The 23,764-nt window shown below is 36.2% G+C and overlaps 3 protein-coding genes and 1 non-coding gene across 6 annotated transcripts; 2 read left to right on the forward strand and 2 right to left on the reverse strand.

Moving 5' to 3' along the window:
* The first annotated feature begins 1,541 nt into the window (after window positions 1-1,541).
* LOC109188198 lies at window positions 1,542-9,397 on the forward strand. Of its 2 annotated transcripts, XM_019338767.1 has the most exons (7): window positions 1,542-1,757; window positions 1,852-3,420; window positions 4,231-4,371; window positions 4,530-6,282; window positions 6,644-6,930; window positions 7,106-7,947; window positions 8,025-9,397. In XM_019338767.1, exons 2-7 carry the CDS (start codon window positions 1,957-1,959, stop codon window positions 9,268-9,270), a joined length of 5,733 nt encoding a protein of 1,910 aa, XP_019194312.1. In that variant the 5' UTR covers window positions 1,542-1,757; window positions 1,852-1,956; the 3' UTR covers window positions 9,271-9,397. The 2 variants fall into 2 exon arrangements, with proteins under 2 accessions (XP_019194312.1, XP_019194311.1); XM_019338766.1 differs by having other exon boundaries at window positions 1,542-3,420.
* A 3,363-nt stretch (window positions 9,398-12,760) lies between these two features.
* On the forward strand, window positions 12,761-14,260 carry LOC109187574. 2 transcript variants are annotated; one of them, XM_019337801.1, is made up of 3 exons: window positions 12,762-13,456; window positions 13,537-13,826; window positions 14,045-14,260. In XM_019337801.1, exons 1-2 carry the CDS (start codon window positions 13,004-13,006, stop codon window positions 13,813-13,815), a joined length of 732 nt encoding a protein of 243 aa, XP_019193346.1. In that variant the 5' UTR covers window positions 12,762-13,003; the 3' UTR covers window positions 13,816-13,826; window positions 14,045-14,260. The 2 variants fall into 2 exon arrangements, with proteins under 2 accessions (XP_019193347.1, XP_019193346.1); XM_019337802.1 differs by lacking the exon at window positions 14,045-14,260 and having other exon boundaries at window positions 12,761-13,456; window positions 13,537-13,876.
* TRNAT-UGU lies at window positions 14,032-14,103 on the reverse strand. The gene has a single exon. It is a non-coding gene; the product is annotated as a tRNA-Thr (tRNA).
* Window positions 14,261-16,625: 2,365 nt separating the features above from the next.
* Window positions 16,626-19,292, reverse strand: LOC109188169 (DNA ligase 1-like). Its single transcript, XM_019338724.1, has one exon. It carries the CDS (start codon window positions 19,094-19,096, stop codon window positions 16,793-16,795), a length of 2,304 nt encoding a protein of 767 aa, XP_019194269.1. The 5' UTR covers window positions 19,097-19,292; the 3' UTR covers window positions 16,626-16,792.
* Window positions 19,293-23,764: the final 4,472 nt, after the last annotated feature.

The following is a 23,764-nucleotide window of genomic DNA, read 5'->3' on the forward strand; positions in this document are numbered from 1 at the left end:
CATGTAGTTCACTACTTAGTCTTTCAACCCACAAACTGTGTTCGAGTCTCAAAGGGTCCAATATTAGCCCTAGGCACCAATCCTTTTACATTGGCTTTATGTATTTATTCATTGATCCAATGTAAATATTATTTAGACCTAGTACTATATTAAATTAATTATTTCAGTGGAGGCGTGTTGATTATTTGTGTTTCATTAGGTTAGAAAAGTATGTTTGAACAGGTATTACACTGTAATAGAGTCAGTAGCATTCAAAAAAAAAAAAAATTAAGTTAATTATTTTTTGAGAAAATGGTCAAATAGACCCCTAAACTTTACCCCAAAGGTCAATTAGCCCCTTAAACTTTACAATAGTGCAATTAAATCCTCAAACATGTCAAATTGGATCAATGAAGCCCAAAAACTGATAAATGACTTGTTATTACATGTCATTTCAATTCCAGCAACGGATTCCGGCGACCGGCGAAAAAATCCGGCCATCCGGTAATCTTCCACTGGAGAAGACGACTGGATTTTGTCGCTAGTGGTCGGAATTCTTCGCCTGTCATCGGAATCGAAATGACTTGTAATAATAGGTCATTTACCAATTTTTGGGCTTCATTGACCTAATTTGACATGTTTGATGGTTTAATTACACTTTTACAAAGTTTAGGGGGCTAATTGACCTTTGGGGTAAAATTTAGGAGTCTATTTAACCATTTTCTTTTTTTTTTTTTTTTTTTTTTAATAGTATAAGAACTACTGAATTACTTAAACCATTAGACAAGTATTCATTGTTTTTCTTTATGTATTTTTTTTAATAATATGCTAACTATTATACAAGATCATTAAGCGTGAACTAGTTCACAATGTGTTTTTTTTTAAAAAAAAAAAATTGTAAGAATGATAATAAAACGTGCATAGAGAAATATATGAAAAGAATAAGTATTTTATCAAAGAAAATCATATTCGTTTTATTCATTGTGAGAGAATCTTTATACATGTCCGCATGTGGTATTTTGTAATTAATTGAAATTAGAAAAGAAAAAGAAAAAACAACAACTAATCACACAAAAATACTAGTTACATCAGGGGACTACAAAAAGTATAAATTGTATGGATTTTGTCGGGGTGAGAATAGTTTTTATTTCATCTTTTTGTGTATTAATTATTTGCCTAATTGGTTTATAAATTTAGTTTGGAAAAGCGAGGTGCATGTCACGGAAATAATAATCATTGAAAGTATGCAATTTTCAAATTTCCACGTTGCTTTACGTCGTATAAAGAAAAATGAAAATCCTACCTATTTGGCGGTAACGTTATGTGGGAAAAATCTACAAATATTTCCGCTCAACCCACTCCACTCACACCCCACCATCCCCCTCAATGGCGTGCAGCTTACGCACCCACGCCGAAACGAGAGGCTGCCACGTCATGGAAAGTTCTAATTTGCTATTCGTTCAACATCGCCCGTGCCGGTCACGATCTCCTCCCGCGCGTGGATTGAGGAACCCGAACCCCCCAGTCCGTTCCCCAGTACGAAACCCTCTCTCATTACCTCCGCCTTGGTTATTGGCTTTCTTCTTCCCTGCACAACAACTACTGAGAAAAAAAGAGATACGCGCTCAAGGATAAAATCAGAGCATTCTAGAGAGAGGATAGGGTTGAAAAAGGGTTTTTCGAGACGAAAATCTCTGCGGAACCAGGACGGGTCTTCGCGGAACCGTAGAAAACCAGGAAAGAAGCGCGAGGTTCAGTTTGGAATCGTTGGTTTACAGGTTCTTTTCTGATTCTCCCCATACTATTTGATCCATTGGTCAATCAGTCAAAAGTGTAATCACGTCATTGCCTCTATAATTTATGGGATTTCAGATGCCAATTTGGAGTAAAAGTTAGGGTTTCAATCCCCATTTTGCTATTTTAGCAGATTTTCCAGATTGCTATTAAAAACAGAGTAATTGGTCGGCGGTGGTTGTCATGCGATTTTCGCAGTCAACGTCGGTTGAGAGGAAAACGAAGGATCATAAGGTTGGAAATTTTAGGACTAAGAAAAAACATAAGAGGCTAGATGCTATTTGTGAAAAGGCATATACTCAGAGTCATAGTGCGATTGAAAGCAAGGAGCTTATTGAGTCTAGTAATGCTGGAGGGGATGAACTTGAGCTCAGGCGGAGCACTAGGGTCCGAAAGGCTCCTGTTTTACTTGATTCGTCCCCGCCTCCTCCAAAGAAGCGAAAAAAGGTTGACAAAAGGGGTGGGTTGAGTGGTGTGAAGGGAGAAGAAGATGATGACCAGTTTGAGATGCCTTGTTCAACACCAAGGGATCTGGTTGAAGATACTGGTGGTTGGCGAACAAGGTTGAGATCCAGGAGTACAAATGCACGTTTTGTTTCGAGAGGGAAGGGGGAGTCCTCACCAGCATGTAGAAGGAAGCTTGTTGAGAACTTTAGCAAGTTCAAAAGCAAATCAAAGATGGAGGCTGAACCGTTTGATGACAGTGAAGAAAGGCAGGTACATGGGGAATTGACAATTGTTAAGTCAAAGAGACCTGGAAGAGTTAAAGCTTCAAATGCCTTTGAGAGTGAGCACCTGGACATTGATCTTGGTGGTAGTATGGAGGATGATGAAGACTTGGTAATTATGGAAGAGATGCCACAACAAATGGATGAAGAGGATGACAAATTGATAATTGAGGAAGATGTGCCAGAAGAAATGAATCAAGAAGAAGAACATTCATTACATAAGGAAGAGGTGCTAGAAGAAGTGAATGAAGAGGAAGATTTGCCACAGAATGATGAAAGTGATAAGGGAGTAGAGAATGGTAACACACCCTCACCAACTATCTATAAAGAAGAGGACAAAGTAGAAATGTGCTTACAGTCCAAGCAATGCTTGAGTTCTGACAATGTGGAATCCACGGAGCAGGATATGCCAATTGAAAAGCATGTCTGCGGATCAGGTGACCAAAGAAATGCTCTAGAAGTTGACTTTGTTACTGTGGATGAAAATGTAAAAGATGATGCTAATGGAGATGCAGATAAACAAGCAAAAAGAGGATATCTTGAAAAAGCAAAAGATGAAGTAGATTGCTCCATCTTCTACAAAAGGAAGGGTAAGAGTTCCCGTGAACCTCTAGCAAATGAGAGAATGATTGATGTTAGTCATGTTACAAGAAAGCGGAAGATAAAAGAGGGAAGACATTGTGGCTTGTGTGGAGGTGGTACAGATGGAAAACCTCCCAGAAAACTAGTACAGGATGGGGTTCTAAGTGATAATGAGGCGCATAGTGAGTCGTCCACTTCTGAGGAACCTAATTATGATGTATGGGATGGATTTGGTGATGAACCTAGCTGGCTTGGACGCCTCTTGGGCCCTATAAATGACCGTTTTGGTATTGCTGGAATTTGGGTTCATCAGCAATGTGCTGTATGGAGTCCAGAGGTATGGTTCACTGAGTTATATCACATATGTTCTATTCTATTTATATCCAATCATGCTTTCATCTTGTCTGCTTGATGAATACTTCTATTATGTATAGATTTTTTACAACAGAAAAGTTACATCCAAACTGCAGTCTTTAATAAAGTTATCACTCTTTGAGTTGTCTGGTGCCCTGGTCTGCAACCTTTTAAGAGTGAATGTCTTCTTTTCATTATAATTTATTTATTTTTAGGAAAGCTAGAGGCAACACATTACAAGTTAGTATTATTTGGTTTTGTTCTTGCATATGCCATAACCTAAAAGAGGTGCTATGCCCATATTACAAAGGGATACAGACCAGCATACCATTTTTGGCACAAACATAGACATAAGATTCTTTCTAAGCCCTGCATTTTAAAGGAGCTTTTTGTTTGGGCAGTAATCCCTCCCTTTTTGGGGGTATATCCATAGTAATGATAATTTCTTCTTCCTTTCTCATTCATCTATGTATTTGTCTTTCTTTTATTCAAAATTTTACGACTTCTAGGCTGCCACCAACTTTGTTGTATGTAAACTAATATCGTATGTTTAAAGATTATCAGGGCTTAACATATTGTCATGCCATATGTTGCTTTATGATGGTAATATTAGTAGGAAGTAACCCACATTCCTACTTGCCAGTTTTCCTGCTGTGTACATATTTGATCATTTTTTACTGTTTGTACTCTTAAATGCTTTTGCCTCTGCATTCATAATTACCATTTCTTCTCTTTTAGGCACTATATAAGTCAATATGTTTCAATTGTTTCTGCTCTTTTTGTTTGTTTTCAGGTCTATTTTGCTGGTTTGGGATGCATGAAAAATGTTAGGGCAGCACTTAGCAGGGGAAGGGTTTTGAAATGCAGTCGATGTGGGAGGCCTGGGGCAACTATTGGATGCCGTGTTGATAGATGTCCAAAAACCTACCACCTGGTCAGTTTCATTCTTAAGTATAATCCCCCCTTCTGGCCTTCACTGGTTCTTGCATCCATCTATCTTTTCTTCTTTGTCCTTTACTGTTAGTTAAGGGTTTGGTTATTCACGAACTTTATTAGCTAGATTTTTCTGAGGGAAGTTATTTGATTTGGCAGCCGTGTGCACGAGCCACTGGTTGCATCTTTGATCATCGCAAGTTTCTCATAGCTTGCACTGATCATCGACATCTATTCCAACCCCATGGAAGTAAATATCTGCATCGGATAAGGAAAATGAAAGCTAAGAAGATAAAGTTGGAGCTGAGAAAGACATCTAATGATGCATTGCGCAAGGATATTGAAGCTGAAGAGAAATGGTTGGAGAACTGCGGGGAGGATGAAGAATTTTTGAAACGTGAGAGCAAGAGGCTTCATCGAGATTTATTAAGAATTTCTCCTGTATACATTGGAGGTTCTAATTCTGATACTGAGGTTCAGTTTCAAGGTTGGGAATCCATTGCAGGGCTTCAAGATGTCATCCAGTGCATGAAGGAGGTGGTCATCTTACCACTGTTATACCCTGAGTTTTTTAGCAGTCTTGGACTCACACCTCCTAGGGGGGTTCTTTTACATGGATACCCTGGGACAGGTAAAACTTTAGTTGTACGTGCACTGATTGGTTCATGTGCTCGAGGTGATAAACGCATAGCATATTTTGCTCGTAAAGGAGCGGATTGTTTGGGAAAATATGTTGGTGATGCTGAGCGGCAATTAAGACTTTTGTTTCAGGTTGCTGAAAAATCTCAACCTTCTATCATTTTCTTTGATGAGATAGATGGCTTGGCTCCTTGCCGCACTAGGCAGCAGGATCAAACACATAGTTCAGTGGTGTCCACTTTGCTTGCCCTGATGGATGGATTGAAATCTAGAGGGTCAGTGGTTGTTATAGGGGCAACAAATCGCCCAGATGCTGTTGATCCAGCTTTAAGACGACCTGGGAGATTTGACAGGGAGATATATTTTCCATTGCCATCAGTGAAGGACAGAGAAGCAATTCTCTCACTACACACAAAGAAATGGCCTAAACCTGTCTCTGGACCCTTACTCAAATGGATAGCCAAGAAAACAGTGGGATGTGCTGGTGCTGATCTTCAGGCCCTTTGTACTCAAGCTGCCATTGTTGCTTTAAAGAGGAGCTTCCCCTTGCATCAGTATCTCTCTGCAGCCACAAAGAAAGGGCCTGATGTTAAATGTTCTCCCCTACCCATCTTTACTGTAGAGGAACAGGATTGGTTGGAAGCTCTAACACATGCACCACCTCCATGTTCACGTAGAGAAGCTGGAATGACTGTGAATGATGTGGTTTCATCACCTCTCAATACCTTTCTTTTTCCTTGTCTTGCCCAACCCCTTTGTAAATTGCTTGTTTCCCTTTATCTGGATGAGCGCCTCTACTTACCAGACCGCCTTTCTAAAGCTGCTTCATTGGTAAAAGATGTTTTCACATCTGCTTTGGATAAAAAGAAAGCTCTCACTGGTAATTGGTGGTTATACATTCAAGACTTGCTTAAAGAACCAGACGTTTACTGCAAAGTTGAGGATCACCTCTCTCGTGCCAGTATTCTGGTTCGAGATTCTAATATTGGTACTTCTGCTATTTTAGAGGAGAACATTGATGATGATCACTCTACTTTTGGACATTCCAAACTTCACCATATGGGTGCTCGTGCTAACTTGGTCCAAAATATATCGGGAAAGAAATCTGGATTCCGATTATTAGTTTCTGGAAAACCAAGATGTGGTCAGAGGCATCTTGCTTCTTGTCTTCTCCATTGTTTTGTTGGTAATACTGATATTCAAAAGATTGATCTGGCTACTATTTCACAAGAAGGACATGGAGATTTTATACAGGGTTTGACATCGATACTGAGTATGTGATCTACTGTGTAACTTTGGTGCTTCCTCTCCACCCCTTACATTCATAAAATTCATAGAAATTTCTTTTTTCTTGTCTCATTTTTCTTATCTGTTATATAAACAGTGCTTTTCAATTCATTTTTTTTTTTTTTAAATTATAAGCAGCACTTGTCAATTCATATCTTTTGAAAGAAAGACTTTGTCTAAGAAAAGAGAAAACATACCTTTAAAATCATCGTAAAAGTCGATTGTTATTAGCTTCATTTTTCTTTCTTGAAAGTTATAATCCATTTGTATTCTGAATTATGTAATTATGGCTGGTTCAGTTTTTGTTCATTGAAGAAACTGATGAATAATACACTTTATTGTGGCAGTGAGGTGTGCAAGTGTTGGAAATTGCATGATATTTATGCCAAGATTGGATTTATGGGCTGTGGAGACCAATTACCAGGTTTGTGAAGCTCAGGGTGTTTCTCTGTCAGTGGAGCCTCATTCATTTGAGGAGAAATCCCTCAAAGAAATCAGCAATGAAGACAACTATCCCGTTGCTAATATGACGGAAGTGGAGTCCAGACGTGAAGTGAGAGAGGTCTCGTATGTCTGGAGCTCCTTTGTTGAGCAGGTTGAAACCTTATGTGTTTCTACATCCTTGACTATTCTGGTATGTGTGTTTCTCCTAAAAACTTTGATGATTAAAAAGCTATATTTCCCTCAGATTTTAGTCGGTAGATAATTAGTCCATGTAGCTTCAGCTAATACTAAGAAATCTCCTTGACTCTGGAGTTAACTTGTGAAAAGGGACTCACTTTAGCCCCATCCTTCCTCTGTTTTAATAGGCTACGTCAGAGATGCCATTTCAAGAACTTCCTTTTAGGATAAGACAGTACTTCAAAGGTCAGAAATTGGATCAGTCTCTCTCAACTCCATTGGGGGATTCCATGCCACAGTTTTCTGTACAGCTGGATGAAAGTTTCAATGTTGATCTGGTAGTTGATCTATTTGCAGCAAGACTGTGTAATGATTTATCTCAACACTTCATTCAGTTGATATATCATGCCAACCATGTCCATATGGTCCCACAAAATGGCAAGGATTATGATGAAACCAAGGAGAATATCGGATCTACATGCCCCAACACCAAATCTGGAACAGCAATTGAGCATGAAGGCAAACAATGTTCCATAAACCCCATTACTCCTGTTGCCCCTAACAATAAACATGGAAAAGGGAAATCAAACTTGTTATTAGCAATTACTACTTTTGGCTATCAAATTTTGCGATATCCTCATTTTGCTGAACTTTGTTGGGTCACATCCAAGCTAAAAGATGGTCCTTCTTTTGATATTAATGGACATTGGAAAAGTTGGCCTTTCAATTCATGTATTCTTCGTCCTAATAGCTCTGTGAAAGAGGTTGCTCTTTCTACCAGCAATATGAAAAGCAAAGAAAATTCTGGTATAGTAAGAGGCCTGATAGCTATTGGGTTGTCAGCATACACTGGCAAATATACTTTGCTTAGAGAAGTATCTTCTGATGTTCGGAAAGTTCTGGAACTTCTAGTTGCAGAAGTTAATGACAAAGTTCAGGGTGGGAAGGACAGGTATCAGTTCAGCCGTCTTTTGTCTCAAGTGGCTTATCTTGATGACATGTTCAGTAGCTGGCTTTACATGCTTCAGAGGTATGATTCCAGTTAGCCACTATTCTGTCACATTTTTATTTCTTGTTCACATCTAACGCGAATGAACTTTGTTTCAGTTTAGAGGTGGACACCCAACGCTCAGGTCCAGAAGCAAACTTTGCAGTTAATTGTGTAGGTCATTTGGAAGAATCTAACCCTTCAAAGAATACTAGTTTGGAAGGTGATGAAACATTGCATGAAGCAAGGATAGTAGAAGGAAGTGCCTTTGAATTAAATGCTGAAAATGACGGACATAGTGGTCTGGAAGGAGAGGGTGATCGAGATGTATCAGGTACAGTGGTGGCCTCTCAGTCGATGGACATGGACACTTCTACACTGGTTGAAAATGTTACAAGTACCACTGGATTAAATACTAAAAATGTTGAACATAGTGGTGTGCAAGTAGAAGGTAATTCTGGTGATCAAGATGAAGTGTGTGTGGTTGCAGTTGCAGAAGATGAAGCTTCCCAGTTGGTGGATATGGAGCGTTCTCCGATTGTTGGACACACTTCCATTTCTCTGAAGAATGGGGTCACTCTTGAATCGAGCACTGCAACTGTTATTGTGTCTCATCAAGGTGGAGATTGTGGATCCAAAATACACTCTAATGGACATGCAGAGCAAAAATCTATTGATATTCAAGATGAAGAGGATGGCTCCTGTGGTCCGGATGGTAGGTTCGGTACTGAGATCTCTGTTTGCAGAAAAGTTGTTTTTAATCTGGAGAATGGCTTGTCCTTGCCTGAAAATAATCTTCCTCTCGAAGATGACAAGAGAAAGCCGCCTCGTGATGGTTGTTCAAATAAAGCTACTGATCTTCCAATAGATTCTGGTCTTGTATGCTTCTTTGGTTGCTGCACTGGGTGTCTGGAGAAACTTCACCACTTATTACGAGAAGTGCTTAGATACGAGTGGGGACTTAAAGGAAAAGAGTGCAAGTTAGAGGATGTTTATGATTTTGTGGCCTCGTTATCTGCAAAATTTCATTCGTCTCTTAGAATGTGGTTGGTGACGGAAAATTGTAGTTCATTTGATGATGATAAAAAGGAGGTGGCAGAGTTTGAGCACAAGGACAGAGTTGAAAATTCAGGGAAGAGGTTGAAGATGATGGAATGTAGTTGTGACAGTAGTGTAAATAGAGAAGTGGATGGGTGTGAGAGTTCAGAGTATGGAGATGGTAGGGCATATATATTTAGAGATGGTGTACTAACCAATTTAGAGAGATGTAAGGATGTTTGTTTCCACTGCGAAATTAAGAAATTATGCCTTCATTCCCTTATAGAGTGGATAGAACTTAGAAAGGGGGAAGGAGCCATAAATTGATAGCAGCAGATTTTGTTTATTCCAGCGGGTAGCAAATTATCTCACTTGGATGGAACTTCAGTCTGAGATGTAAAATCAAAAATTTTGTTTACTGAATTGAGTTTTGATCTTATACTTTCCTCATTCATCACAGTTTTGTTTTACTATTACCCCACACACACACAAACACACACACACACACACAAACACACACACACACACACACACACACACACACACACATATATATATATATATATATATAGATGAGGATAGAGAATTCCATCAATTTCTGAACAGGTTTTAGTAGTAAAATATGCAGGTCTTAGAACAGTAAGCTTAGAAGAGCATCATCAATAGTCATAAATTTTGATAAGTTTTTGTAAGTGTGATTAGGAAAGAGGAGATGGGATGAAAGGAAAAAAAGAAAAATAAATCTGAAAAGCAAAAAAAAAAAAAAAAAAAAAAAGTTACAGTTTAACGCGCCCGATTGGGCGCTTTAGCTCATGCAATTGAGTATCACTGTTTCTTTGTTTTGCTGGGTCCACTTTTGGAAGATAAAAACAAGGTCCTCTTGCTACAATCTAAAACATTCTCTCCTTCTCTTTCTCTTTCACTTTAGCCAAACTCTCTTAAAATCACACCAAAGTCTATTGTGGATGCCCTAAGAGCAACAATAGTGATTTTTGCTCAGTTTTTGAGGAAATTATGGCTGAAGTGGAAGAGAGAGAATGAGGAAAGTGAAGGATTGAAGTCATATTGCAAGAACTTGGTTTTTGTCTCAATAGTGAGACCCACCAAGAAAAAAAGAAAATGAAAGCCTTGGTCGCGCGTTAATCGTTTTTTTTTTTTTTTTTTTTTTTTCCCTTTCATCTCATCTTCTCTTTCCTAGTCACACATGCAAAACCTCTTCAAAATCTATGCCTATTGAGGTTGTTTTTAAGTTACAATGGATTACACATGCACAACCTCCTCAAAATCTATGCCTATTGAGGTTGTTCTTAAGTTATAATGGATTTTTAACGTTGTTTCCCTCTTCCACATAACTCCAAATTATCCAAAAATAAATAAAGTCAAAGAAAAATATTAATTTTGATCAACATAAAATGGCCATTTGACAGAAAATGTCTCCTTACATTTTTAGTCGAAAGACAATTTTTGAATTCTTTATTTTCTCTCATCTCTTTTCACGTTTTCCGCTTATTATTACTAATACCACCACCACGCAACCATAACAATCACACCACCACTACCACCATCAACACCACACCACTACCATCATCACAACTAATTATTATTATTATTATTATTATTATTATTATATAACAAATAATATGTTTATTATCAAAAAAAAAAAACCAAATAGAAAAAATACAATTTCTTAACTTTCAGCCAAATAGAAAAAGATAGTTTTCTTACCTTCAGCCAAACATTAGAAGATTATTTTCTTGAAAATTAATCATTTTCTAGAAATTATTTTTTAAAAAATATTTTCTAGAGTTCTAAACAGATCATATATTACACATATGTCTAATAGATTATATTCATAATATTTCTTCTATATGTTCATAAAAAACAAAACTTAATATATATAAACATAACATTACAAACATATCATATTTAATAACATTCATTTTGTATTATTTTAATATTTGTTCTATATATTCTTAAAATTAAACCTTAACATTAATAAACACTAAACAATTTTCACTTACTCTGTAGTATCGTAATATTCTTTATATCTTCATCAAAATAAAGGTTAATGTAGTAAACACTATCTTATAAGTGAATTATGGGCTTATGGCTATATGCGCGGTACGGTGAAATGTGTGCATAATTACTAATCATGCTTACTTGAAATGATGTGGTCTATATTATAAGTTATACCTTGATTCACGATATAACAACGGGTAGCAATCATCCATGGCTAGATCTATCTTAACACTGTCCTTTATTTTATTTTATTTCAGTGAATGAAGGAGGGGGCAAAGGAAAATATCCAGTATGACCCTGCCCTATTGACTATTGTAGGGCCACTGCGTTCTCTCATCTCTGTCTCTTATTTTATTTACTTTTATTTTTTAAAATCTCAAACTTATTGAATCTTAACAGGAGAATTAAAATTGATAAATTTTAAAAAGTTGCACACTCAATATAGTCAAAGTAATTGTCTAAATACCAAACAAAAAAAAAATAAAATTGTTCCTATATTTCAAAAGCAAAATTCACTTTTTGCATCGATTATTGTGACATTGTCACGTTTAATCATATTCTTTTAGTTTATCTCATTATACTTTTAACTTTTATTTACTTATCACAATTAGTTATTCGTTTAACATTTTGTCATTTGACCGTTTAATAAATATGATTAATATGTAATTTTTCATTCAAACATCTTACCTCAACATGTAATTTCTCTCACTCTCTTGTGAATTTTGATCTTTTAATTGAATAATGAAATTACATGTTAACCATATTTATTAAATGGTGAAATAACAACATTTTTAAAAGACTAATTAATTGTGTCAATAAAATGAAAGTCAAGAATATAGCATGGTAAAATTAAAAGAACATGACTAATTAAATGTGACAATATATCATAATAGTCAATGATTAAGAGTGAAATTTGCAATACATTTCAATTTGAACAAATTTGTCCATTTAGTTATCTTGGGTGTTATTAATTCATTTTCGGCATAATACTTTTTGGGGGTGTTTAATTTGGTTCATAGAGTGTTACTTTAATCAACATTTAATTTTACTTTTAGTGATAAGGTGGGGTTCAAACCACACTGAAATTAATAGTAACGAAGACCTCTTGTGCACAGAAGTATATAGAAGGTGAGAATCTGATGAAATTACCTAAGCAACTCAAGAGTTAGGATTTACCTCCTTTATAGATTTTGATGCGAGTTTATGAAGTCTAAATATATTGTGACAAAGTTGAGAAATCTGGATTATTATAAAACATAGGGGACAAAATGTATTTTCTTTTTGAAAACAATATTAGTTGTTTTGCATTTCTATCCTCAAGATACTACTGGTTCAATGTATGTAACGTGGAATCTGGGAAGAGATCATGGGCCTAAACGACAAACTTTTACATGGAATATAATGTACATTCGAGACTCATCCAGCCACCTAAGCTTGCTTATGTTACTCCAACTCTTCTAACAAAGAAATTTCATTCTAGCCCGCACGGGTTTAGCTCACTGGTTCAGTAAGTAGTATTTAGAAGAAAAAATAAGGTTCACACTTTATGCTCACAGTGAACAGATTCTTTGACAAAGTATCACATTAATTTGACATCTGATTCCACCCTAATCAATATATTTAGCTCTAACCAATAGGAGCTGTCACATACATACTTACTAGGAAGCAACGTTAACAATAATATTTTAGTAAATTTCCTGTCTGTCTCTAACACACTGTTTTTCAACAGCCCCATCACATGGCATATGCTGGCATTGCCTCATCCCCTTCACCTCCTTCCAATTTCCAATTAATATATATACACATAATAATTCACATATCTTTGTCTTTCGTTTCTTTTCCTTTCATGCATATATGGATCAATCTTCTGGTGCCCACACTGCATTAAATCTGTAACAGTGTTGGGAGTACATGGCATCCATCTCCCCCGGCCCCACATGGTCTCTCGATCTAATCTAATCACAGCCCCACATCAGTGTCATTACAAGATATATATTCATATAAGCTGAGATGAAATCTTAGCTTGGTGCTGCAGGCAACTATGGATGTTGTTGATGATGGCAGGGTTGAGCCTGGAGAGCTTCTGGAGGAAACTTGGTTCTTCGGGAACTCGCTTCATGGGAAATCAAGAATGTTCACCAGACATAGTCATTCTGATCCGCCTTTAGTAGCTGATGAGAAATCCATGGAAGAAACTTATTCATCAATCAAGAAAATCCCAGAATTAGGTACAAGAAGCTGGTCGTTATTAACTCGGACAGGCGGTCCAGGTCTAATGAAGACAGCTTCAATGCCAACAAACGTGAAAGAATCATCAACAAGAATGTATAGTACAATGAATCTGCAGCAAATGCAGTACTGCGGTGATCTGTCAACTTTTGCAGAAAAGGAAGAACTTGAAGATGATGAGGAAAGCGAATTTTGTATGGGGAAATTGATCAGGCAAGCATCTTTAAACCATGCAAGAGTTCAACCTCCACTTCCCTCTGTTAAGGTACCATGCATAAAACAATAACATTATATATATATATATATATATCCATCGTCATTCAAGAATTGCGGTTTAATTTGCAGGGTCTGAGAAGAAGCTGTAGCATTTGTAGCTTACCAAAACAGAGAATTAGCAAGATTACAGTAGGGTGTGAGAGCGTTTATGATAATAAGACAGAAGAGAGAGATGAAGAAAATGTGGTAAGAAGACGAAATTGTTCAGAGCTGGCAGCTAAGAGTTCTCCAACTCCATTTCAGAATATTGCCAAGAAATCATCATCATCATCAGGACAAGACGACATGAAAGCACAGATCAAGTTCTGGGCCAGAGCCGTGGCATCAAACGTGCGCCAGGAATGCTAATCACTCAAACTGTATGTTACATCTTAACTCGATCTCAGCAATATCATATAGAATCGGTCATTAAGCTTCCATTAATTATTTTTAATTCCATTCATTACTACTGGATTTTAGAGTCCAGAGTGTTATAGTTAAGCACTCACTTAACAATGATTATTAAAGATATAGGTATGAAAGACGAACAGCCTAAAAGAACTGAATGAGATTATGTGTTGTATTTGCCCCCATGCAGGATCGAACTACAGACCTTCAGTTTACAAGACTGACGCTCTACCACTGAGCTATAGGGGCTGGATATTCATTTGGACTGGTATTTCATAGTGGTGAACCCACAGTGTGCCCATGCATATATGCCTCCATTGCACCACTACCCCGGAATGAGGCTAAACCATCTCTTCTTGGACCAATTAGTGGCCCCTGCGACTGTGAACTATTACCAATAACCCCAACAACGTAACTCTTTTCAATTTATAATTTGTATATATTTATTTTTGAAAAATTACATCAAACTTCATTTCTATTTAGGTTTTTATAAGCGTATATTTGTAATTTCTAATCTATTTTTCATTTTCTCATGATATCCTATATACAATTATTAATTATATAACATAGCTTGCATCTCAAATAGTTGAGGGATTGAATTTAAAATTTCTTTAACAATCAAAGGACTAAATTTGTAAAAATTGAAAGAAATGGACTACATTTGTAATTCAAAAATGAATTGAGAGATGAAAATTGTTTTTTTTTTTTTTTTTTTTTTTTCTTTTTGATAATCCAATTTTTGTTTGGCTTTGTCAGATTATATCATGGATTCCCATGAATATGTCCCAATGCCCATAAAGGAACAAGTCCCCCTATTACTTGTACACTACTTGTATACACAAAATGTCTTCACTATCATTAATTGGTTATAGTCGCCCGATGACTCCTGAGATCCTACCTTGTCATTAGAAACAAGACTAAACGTTAACTGGTCGACCACTTGAGTTACCCTAGTGAGGCCTTATTTTTATTTGTTTTCCATGTCAAGTCTTCGATCAATATTCAAACAAAACATCTCCTACTACAACATGTCCATTAAGAATTTAAGGGCCCATTTACTAACAGAAAACTGTTCTATGTTTTCAGTTTTCATTCTCTGTTTTCTATTTAGAAAACTTGTTTACTAACAGAAAATTGTTCTCTGTTTTCTGTTTTCATCTAAAATTTAGTTTAGATAATATTAATATTTTTTGAACTAATATTTATTTATTTTTTTTTTTGGATATATTCATTTGAATGACATGCATATGAATATATATAACTTTTACTTTGAATTCTAATATATGTGAGATTTCAATATCCGATATCTTGACCGAACTTGTATTATGATGTAACATAATTAAAAACATTCGAACTAATAATCTATTGAGTTCAATCAAAATCTAAAACATTATATAGAGTTTAATTCTTAATTTTGATAATGTAAATAATCTCTAACTTTAAAGTGCAAGCAAATAAATTATGTTTAACTAAGTAAAGTAAGTAGAAAAGATAGAAGATAGTAACAATTAAAATAAGATGATAATGAATGTAATCATAGTAATGTGGTTATAGTGACATATAATTAAATAGATGATAGATGATTTTGGTTTCCGTTTCGAAAACAGTTTTTAAGTGTGTTCCAGTTTTCTAGAGATTTTCAGAAATTATTTTCAATTTTCAAAATGAAAAATTGTGTTAATAAACATGTTTTCTGTTTCTGTTTTCCAGTTTCCGAAAATTTTCAAAAATCTCCGGTTAGTAAACGCCCTAAAACTCTTCCCTCACAAATACAAATAATGAACCTAAACCAGTGCTTAGACCATGTCCAAGATGAGCCCAACAACTATATGATGCAGTTAGCCCAATAGGGTCCAATAACATGGTAAAGGAAATATGAATTGCAGTCATTGTTGGCAGGTAGAATGGATCATAGGACAGAGTAGTAGTAGTAGTAGGTACAAGGTACATATATGGTTAATAGTTTTGTTCAAGTTAGGTTTCCAAAAAGCATAGTAGTTAAGTTATAGTTTTGGACCTACATTTTGATTTATAATATGATGCGTATGTATATATGTATGTATGCTATGTTGCATGTGAAACCTGGCAATGAGTGGACATAGAAAAGCAGAGAGTTTAAACACAGTTCCCTACCAATGTCTGTGACCAAAGGGTACAAAACCAACTTTTATCACTTTTCTTAGATTTCGCCTTTCCCTTTTCTTTTTAATAAATCAATCCCTCAAATACTAAAAACTAAAAAGCCTCAAAGTCAGTAAATTGGGAACGACGATCTTATCTTGCCCTGCCCTGCCCTGGAATCTCTGCAAAACAAAACATTGTTCCCCCCTCCCTCCCTTGGAAACTGCACGCCCACGCTTATTCATCAACACCTATCAAAAAATTATTAAACAATCTAGGACAATAACGTTAAAGATATGATTATCTTTGTTCCACCCCAACATTTACGCCTTTTTAGTCACTGGAAATAAGTCCACGTTCGTTTGGACATCAAACATGCAATTCCATTGGAATGGTTTCGGAGTTTGGGATAGTAATATCCTATTGCTGTCCATTCCAAACACTGAACAAAGCAATGGGAATATGTATGACTATATGTCTATATCCCATGTACTTCAACTCCTGGAATATGAAACTTTTAATATATATTCTCGCCAAAAAAAATAAAAATCAAGATTGAACCTTAAACTTTAATGTTAGAGTCATACGTTTGACTATTTGTTTCAGGCAAAATCCAGCAAGGGTTTAAGGAAAGTATTACCACCGTACACAGAAATGGTCAAAAGCAGAAAATTACTATTAATGCTCAGAATTCGTTGAAAAAATAATTAAAAGACAATTTACAAACGGCTAATTGCGAGAGAAGACTACAGTTACCGATACGACAAACCACACCGTAAAGGTGCTCTTCATTTTGAGTTTTGACAGCTCAGATGGGTCAGAACCCGACACCAGCGGCGCCGAACCCGAATGTGGCGCGACGATGCGGCTCCAGCTTCCTGTTTTTCCAGAAACAAGGCTCCGCCGCGGCTAGCTTACCCGCCGTTCTCATCGGCTCCGACTTACACCTGGTTAGCACAAACGGCTCGTATCCCACCGCGTTCACCAGCTTCTGCTCTATCATACTCGCCATCGACACGCCGGAAACTGCAGCCGCCGGTAGCGAGCAGGACGACCGAGGCGGCAGCGAGCAGGACGACCGAGGCGGCAGAGAGCACGACGACCGCGGCGGCTGGAGTAGGTGGTGGTTCTTGTTGTCCGGCGGCGGCGCAGGACGCGTAGGATTAGTAGTAGTACCTGATGGTTTTTTGGTATCCGTAGAGAGTCTTTTGTTGGAGTCATCAGAGGCGTCGGTCTTGCTTACTTTGACTTGTTGCTTCTCCGGTTGCCATCTGATGAAATCCGTACTGCACACCCATGTTTCCTTTGATACCTCCATGGATAGCTTGGGTTCACACATCATTAACAGCAAACACTCTGGCAATACTTCTTTCTTCGACACTTTTTTCACACTTTCATCCTCAGTTTCCTCTTCTTTCTCCAGTTCTTCCTTCAATGTTGTGTTCTCAATCTCTGTATCCGATTCTTCTTCTTCATCATCTTCTTCTTCTTCTTCCTCCTCCTCTTCTTCCTCTTCGGATTCATGTCCGGTGGTTTCTTCAGTGTCTTCATCATCTCCAATTTCTGCATCTTCTTCTTGAACTGAAGCTTCTAAAGGTAGTGATGCTATCGTTTCCTCTGTTTCACAACTTGCTCGTTCGGGGGAGTTAATTGATGAGGATGTTGAGAGGGGTGTTATACTTCCTTCTTCCTCTCCTGAACCTTGCTCTGAAACCGGGTTATCTGGTTCCAAATTTTCTGTATTTTGTTGATCTATCTGAGAATCAGCTGATACCAAATCTGAATCTTCTTGTTGATTCTCTAGCTCTGACTCCTTCACCTCTTCTTCTTCTGGCTTTAATTCAGCTTCCTCTTCCTCACTACTCACAACTTCCATTTCCATGGCTGTTTCTTCTCCTGGGTCCTCTTCTTTCTCTTCAAGGTTAACTGAAGAAACGACATTCTGTTCATCCACTTCTTCGTCACAATCTTTCTCCATTACTTCAGATTTGGATTCACCGTTTTCTATTTCTATTTCCTGTTCCTCTGCGGCTTCATCTCCGTCGCCATCACTTTCCTCGTCTTTTGTGGCAGCAGGTGTTTCCCAAAACCGATTAGTGAGAGCGGCCATTTTCATAGGATCAGATCGACACCTCATCAAAAGCAAAGCGTTCTTGGGTGGAATGCAAATACTCACTCTTGCCTTCTCTTCCTCTTCTTTTGCTTCTTCACCATCACCTTTCTGTGCTACAAAGCTTTCGTCTTTGAAGTCAATATCTTCGAACACATGCCTTCTTGATCTTGAACTCCTCATTGTAGTACTGGGTCTGCCTGCAGTTATTCTCTCCTCATCGTCTCCGCCTGCCACCACCAGCTCAATCTCCCTCCCTTTTCCTCCTTCCCCGTCCTGCAACGCCACCAGCCATCTGGCGAACACAGCGCCACAAGATCTCTGTTCCTGCTGCTGCTGCCCATTGCGATCACTGTTTTCCTTAGATCCATTCCCTTTCTCCTCTTTTTCCCTCTCGTTGGTCGAAAAACACGAAGACCGGCAGGGAAACAAGCAGCTAAACTCGGCCCTAAGAGCTTCGCAAATGGTCAAAGGCAAATGAACCCACCTCTGGTTCCTATGGGGCACGCCTTCTTGTTGCTGATAATGGACGCTCGAACTCCTCTGGTTTTGGAGACACAGCCTATCCCTTTCCTCGCCCAGATTCATCCCTTCCTGGGCCTGTTCTAATTTCCTGAAACTCAAATCCCCACTTCTTCTCTTCGACAAGCTTCTGCTGTGCTTCACCTTCTTCTTACTCTTCACCCGGACTTGCCCAATGCAAGTAACCTTAGGGGAAGACGGCTCCGGATTCTCGAAACCCGACCCGCGCTTCTTGGCGGAACTGGGGAACATGGGGGAAGCCTGACCCGCCTTGATGCTGCCATTGGAGCGCAGCCTCCGGCTAAGGGAAGTTGAGAGAGAAACAGAAGGGTCTCGAGCCCGACCCGGACTGAGTATAGATTTGGAAAGCTTCATGGAAGAGGAAGAAGAAAGACGAGAAGTGAAACAAACAAAGAGCTCACCAGTAGGGGTACTAGTAGTAGTAGTACTTGTGCTTGGAGTTCTGTGATGCGGTCTATCCAAGTCCATACTGTAAAAATTTCACCTCCGTCTTTTTCCCATGAAATTTTTTATGGTGGGTTTGAAAGACTGCGAGGGACTGTGCAAATGGTGAACGATAATTGAAGCGATGAGAGTTGGGTTCTGTAAAAAATGTGGGGTTTGCTGTTTCTGTTTGCAGAGAAGATAGATAGAGTGAGTGCGTATGTTGTGTGGAGTGAAAGAGATAGAAGATAATGGGCCCAGGGCCCACGACGATGATGACGATATGCTTCTTTGTCTTTAGCTCATTGTTAATTTACAAATTACAAGAGGGGTAGGGTTTATGGTTAATACTAGCGTATTTTTTTAATTTTACTACAATTTCATTTGACAATATATATTATTATTCTTTTTTTGACAATATACATTATTATATAAGCTCCGTTTTGTAGTTTCATTTTTTCATACACATTAGTTTATAATTATAATAATGTTAAACTATTATTGTTTATTTGACAATATATATTATTGTATGGTTTTGAATTTTAGTTTTATTTTAACAACAAAAAAAAGTATCATTTTAATTATGCTACAGTTTCATTTGGCAATATATGATGTTGAATGAGCTCTGTTTTTTAGTTTCATTTTTCACACACACTAGTTTCATTTTAACAACACTAAAGTATTATTTTAATTCTACTACAATTTTATTTGACAATCATGGTCCACAATATAACAACGGGGTAAAATTGTAACTTCATCTATCGAGATCCACAGCGTGGCGTTTGGCACCCTAGTGCCTAATACAGACCTACTACTGGATTAACGGACCAAATAAAGATAAAAGATAAAAATATAACTTCATTAAACATGTATGCCATAAACTATGATTATAGTTGCAATTTGTTGTGTTTTATTGTCAGACTTTTGTTATATAATCAAATGGAACCCAAACATGTTTGGAACATGCCAGGTTTAGTACAAACTTGGTTTTGGAGTCACAATTCAAAAATAATATATGTTGGATATAATCATGAAGGATTTAAACACAATCAAATGATCTGTTATTTAAGATTCTGAAACGCTTATCTTTGATGAATTTCTTTATGCCTAATCTAAATTATGTGTTATGTGTCAAGTCTTTTACATCTACCCTTGATTAGATGCCAAGTGACAAGTCCTTCACATTTGGCAACCCCTTTCCATCCTTCCTTAGCTAAGTGTTCATTCAACAATATCTCCACTTCCAATGTTTTGAATTGGCAATTCGAAGAGTTTATCTCTAAAAGATTTAATATATATTATTACATTCATATGCACAAATGGTTACAACTTGCTATTTCAACTACAACAAATTATATTCAAATACCATAAGAGTACAATTGAGAAGTGGAGCATTATGAAGAAAGTGAGTCAACTTCAGCCAATTTCGCATCTAGTCGAAGACTCTTATGATGTCATACATTTAGAGACTTATCATTGTATACCACGATCTTGACAGATTTTATATTACTAGAGACAAAACTTCATTATCAAGAACTTTTCACACCTAATGCACATGTACTAATACACATGCAGAAGACGATATAGTTTGACACTTTAACTAAACTTAATGAAAAAGAATCATATTGAATTTGAATAAACCTCAAAGTAATACAAATGTCCAAAGTTATATTTAAAAAAAAAAATTTCCCTACCATTTATATCTTTAGTAACACTCAAATACTACAATAGTTATTGCGTAGATTGTTGATCACGGTTTAAAAACGATGTTGTTTCGCGCAATTTTTTTCACGCGACCCACTGCAACATACATTTTTATAACTTATAATATACATTATTATAAAGCATAATATACATTATTCTGACTCATAAAGTACATTATCTTACCCAAAAGTTTCATTATTCTAACAAATAAAGTACATTATCTTACACGGAAGTTTCATTATTCTAACAAATAAAGTACATTATTCTATCTAATATTCTAACAAATAAAGTACATTATTCTATCTAATACATAAAGTAAAATAGTACTCATAAAATTTAACGACGTTGTTTGGACCGTGGTCCACACAATATTTTGCCCAAAATACAATGATCAGCCTTTCTAAGGATTCTACAATCAGTCGTGTGGATCACTGTCCAAAAACGATGTCGTTTTGCTTAATTTTATTTTTTCCGCGCATCCAGCTGCAACATACATTTTTATAACTTATAATGTACATTATTCTAAAATATGATGTACATTATTCTAAAATATAATATACATGATTTTAAAACATAATATGCATTATATTATATTACCCCAGATGTTTTATTACTCTAACATGTAATGTATATAATTTTAATACATAATGTACATTATTCTAACTCGTAATATACATTATTCTAAAATATAATGTTTATTATTCTAAAACATAATATACATTATTTTTATTCATAATGTTCACGACAATATATTTTGGATCGTATTCCACACAATAATTTGCCAAGATTCTATGCAGTTACTTGGGCTTTTATTTGGTCCTGTCAATCATGAATCAATTGTGAGAGATACGCCATATGTATGTTCCTTTAATTCCCTTGAATTGTTAGTGTCATTAAATCCAACTAATTTCTCTATTCAATGCCATTTCAAGTACACACAAATAAGTGAATTGTCACATTATTTTTGTCTTCCTAACTTAATCGACATATCATCACATCTTACTATCTCTTCAACTTACAATTATTTTCCCAAAAAAATAACAAATATATATCTACAACTGCATTATACTGCAGTTTATGTCAAATCGACAAGTAATATCATAATGTGTACATTATCCACAATTAAAAACTTAAAAATTTGTGAAATGACAAATGATATTGTCCAAAAGAAAATGAATAATGATATGAGTGTTAATGTTTTGATTTCATTAAATTGATTATGGTTGGCATTGAATCTGGCATATGGTGATTATGTGGATAGAATATAATGGATTGAGATGAGATGGACAATTGGGGTGTTAGAGAAGCAAGCATTATGGGTACAAGGCACATGGGATGGTGGCCAAAAACACTGGCCAACTAGACTAACAAGAAACTAGAACTATAGATATATGTCAATGCGAGAATGAAAATGATATGATGGAGCCATTAAAGCAGTATTATCTCTAATTTCAGACACTCACATATGCTCAAAATCCCTCCATCAACGTGGCCAGATCACAGAGAAAGAGACCCATCTTAATACAGATTACCACTTCAAATACAAATTTTTATTCCTCCAATTATTTTACACTAATTAAACTCTCTTCAATGCGTGTTTGATCACTTACATAATTTATGAAGAATTATGAATATGCTTTACCATATTTCATTTCTTAAGTACAAAACTTTTGTGAATGAAATTGTATTTTTATTATTTATAACTTTTGAAAAAACTTTTTTTTTTTTTAACTTTACGGTGTATTTAAGAAAGAAAGAAAAAAAAAGGTTGTTCAGAAAGGGACAAAATAGGAATAGACATTTCGCCAGAAGTTTAATGATTCGATGACAAAGCAGTGGCAGTTGGTAAATAAAGAATTGCAATGTAAGTATGAAAAATATAAATTTCAACTCTAAACTAAAGTGTTTTTGGACTAACTACCATGTAGTCCAATAGCATTTCAATTACAAAGAATTTTTATACATCTGATCTACAGGTGATTTATATGCGCTTTCAAATGCACCCTACAACTAATAACAAAATAAAATTTATGAAATCATTTTAAATCAGTTAATTAATTTAAGTTGTGTGATAATGTATGAAATCATTTTAAATCAGTTAATTAATTTAAGTTGTGTAATAAGTACATTATCAATATATTTGGTTCACAAAATAAGTTGGAATAAAATAACAATTTCGTGAATAGATCTATTTCTTCATTCGAAATTTATTATGATAATTCTTAATAATGATTTATTCCTCTTGTAAAAATAATAGTTTCGCATGGACAGTTCAACTGGTCACAGAGGTGAAATTTTGAAAGAATGACTAGGGAATCGAGTCTTACCACGAGCAACCTCTCAAAGTGAGAGAGGTTCCTTGTGCGCAGTGAGCACAAGTCTATCCTCTGCCACTGGAAGAATAGCTATTCGGAAGGATCCATGATATTAAGTTATTCTAAATTTATTTTTGTTTATAATATAATGCGTAATAATAATAATAATCCATTCAAGGGTGCACGTGACTTCGACACACCGCAAAGTGGCCGTAACAAATGACATCAAAGCCTCGCGCGCCAATGTTCAGCGTGAGGCTATTAGGCCAACGGTAGCTCGCATCTTTGAGGGGGTTGGAATGCCACGCGCTATTAATGAGAATGGGTTAGAATATTCTGCTTCCACAAGCGCCTAGTTAGATGCTTCCACCCACAACATAGAAAGCAACGCATCTTCATGGTGTGAGTCTGATAAAGTAATTAGTGCTTCATTACTTAATTGGCATATTAATTTATACACTACACTCGTCAAGCCTTTTACCCTAAACCCTAACGCCATTTAAAGTAATGTTATAATTAATTATTATTTAATTAAATAATTACAATACGTCATATTACCCTTCACAAACTTGCCACCCTATTTGTAGGGGTAAATATCTTTTTTTTTTTTAAGTAAATATTTTTTTACACCCTATAATATGTATTACTAATTGTATAAAGAGAATAAAATATAATTTTATTAAGTATAAGATAT

This window comes from Ipomoea nil, unplaced genomic scaffold (assembly GCF_001879475.1).
Source record: "Ipomoea nil cultivar Tokyo-kokei standard unplaced genomic scaffold, Asagao_1.1 scaffold1421, whole genome shotgun sequence".
In the NCBI taxonomy this organism is placed as follows: domain Eukaryota; kingdom Viridiplantae; phylum Streptophyta; class Magnoliopsida; order Solanales; family Convolvulaceae; genus Ipomoea; species Ipomoea nil.

What these genes read in the sequence shown, in the direction of transcription:
- LOC109188169 (XM_019338724.1), bottom strand. Translation starts at nt 19,096, where the DNA reads ATGGACTTGGATAGACCGCATCACAGAACTCCAAGCACAAGTACTACT.
- LOC109187574 (XM_019337802.1), top strand. Translation starts at nt 13,004, where the DNA reads ATGGATGTTGTTGATGATGGCAGGGTTGAGCCTGGAGAGCTTCTGGAG. An exon ending in CTCCACTTCCCTCTGTTAAG is followed by an intron (nt 13,457 to 13,536) that starts GTACCATGCATA and finishes TTTAATTTGCAG; the next exon opens with GGTCTGAGAAGAAGCTGTAG.
- LOC109188198 (XM_019338766.1), top strand. Translation starts at nt 1,957, where the DNA reads ATGCGATTTTCGCAGTCAACGTCGGTTGAGAGGAAAACGAAGGATCAT. An exon ending in GTGCTGTATGGAGTCCAGAG is followed by an intron (nt 3,421 to 4,230) that starts GTATGGTTCACT and finishes GTTTGTTTTCAG; the next exon opens with GTCTATTTTGCTGGTTTGGG. An exon ending in GTCCAAAAACCTACCACCTG is followed by an intron (nt 4,372 to 4,529) that starts GTCAGTTTCATT and finishes TTGATTTGGCAG; the next exon opens with CCGTGTGCACGAGCCACTGG.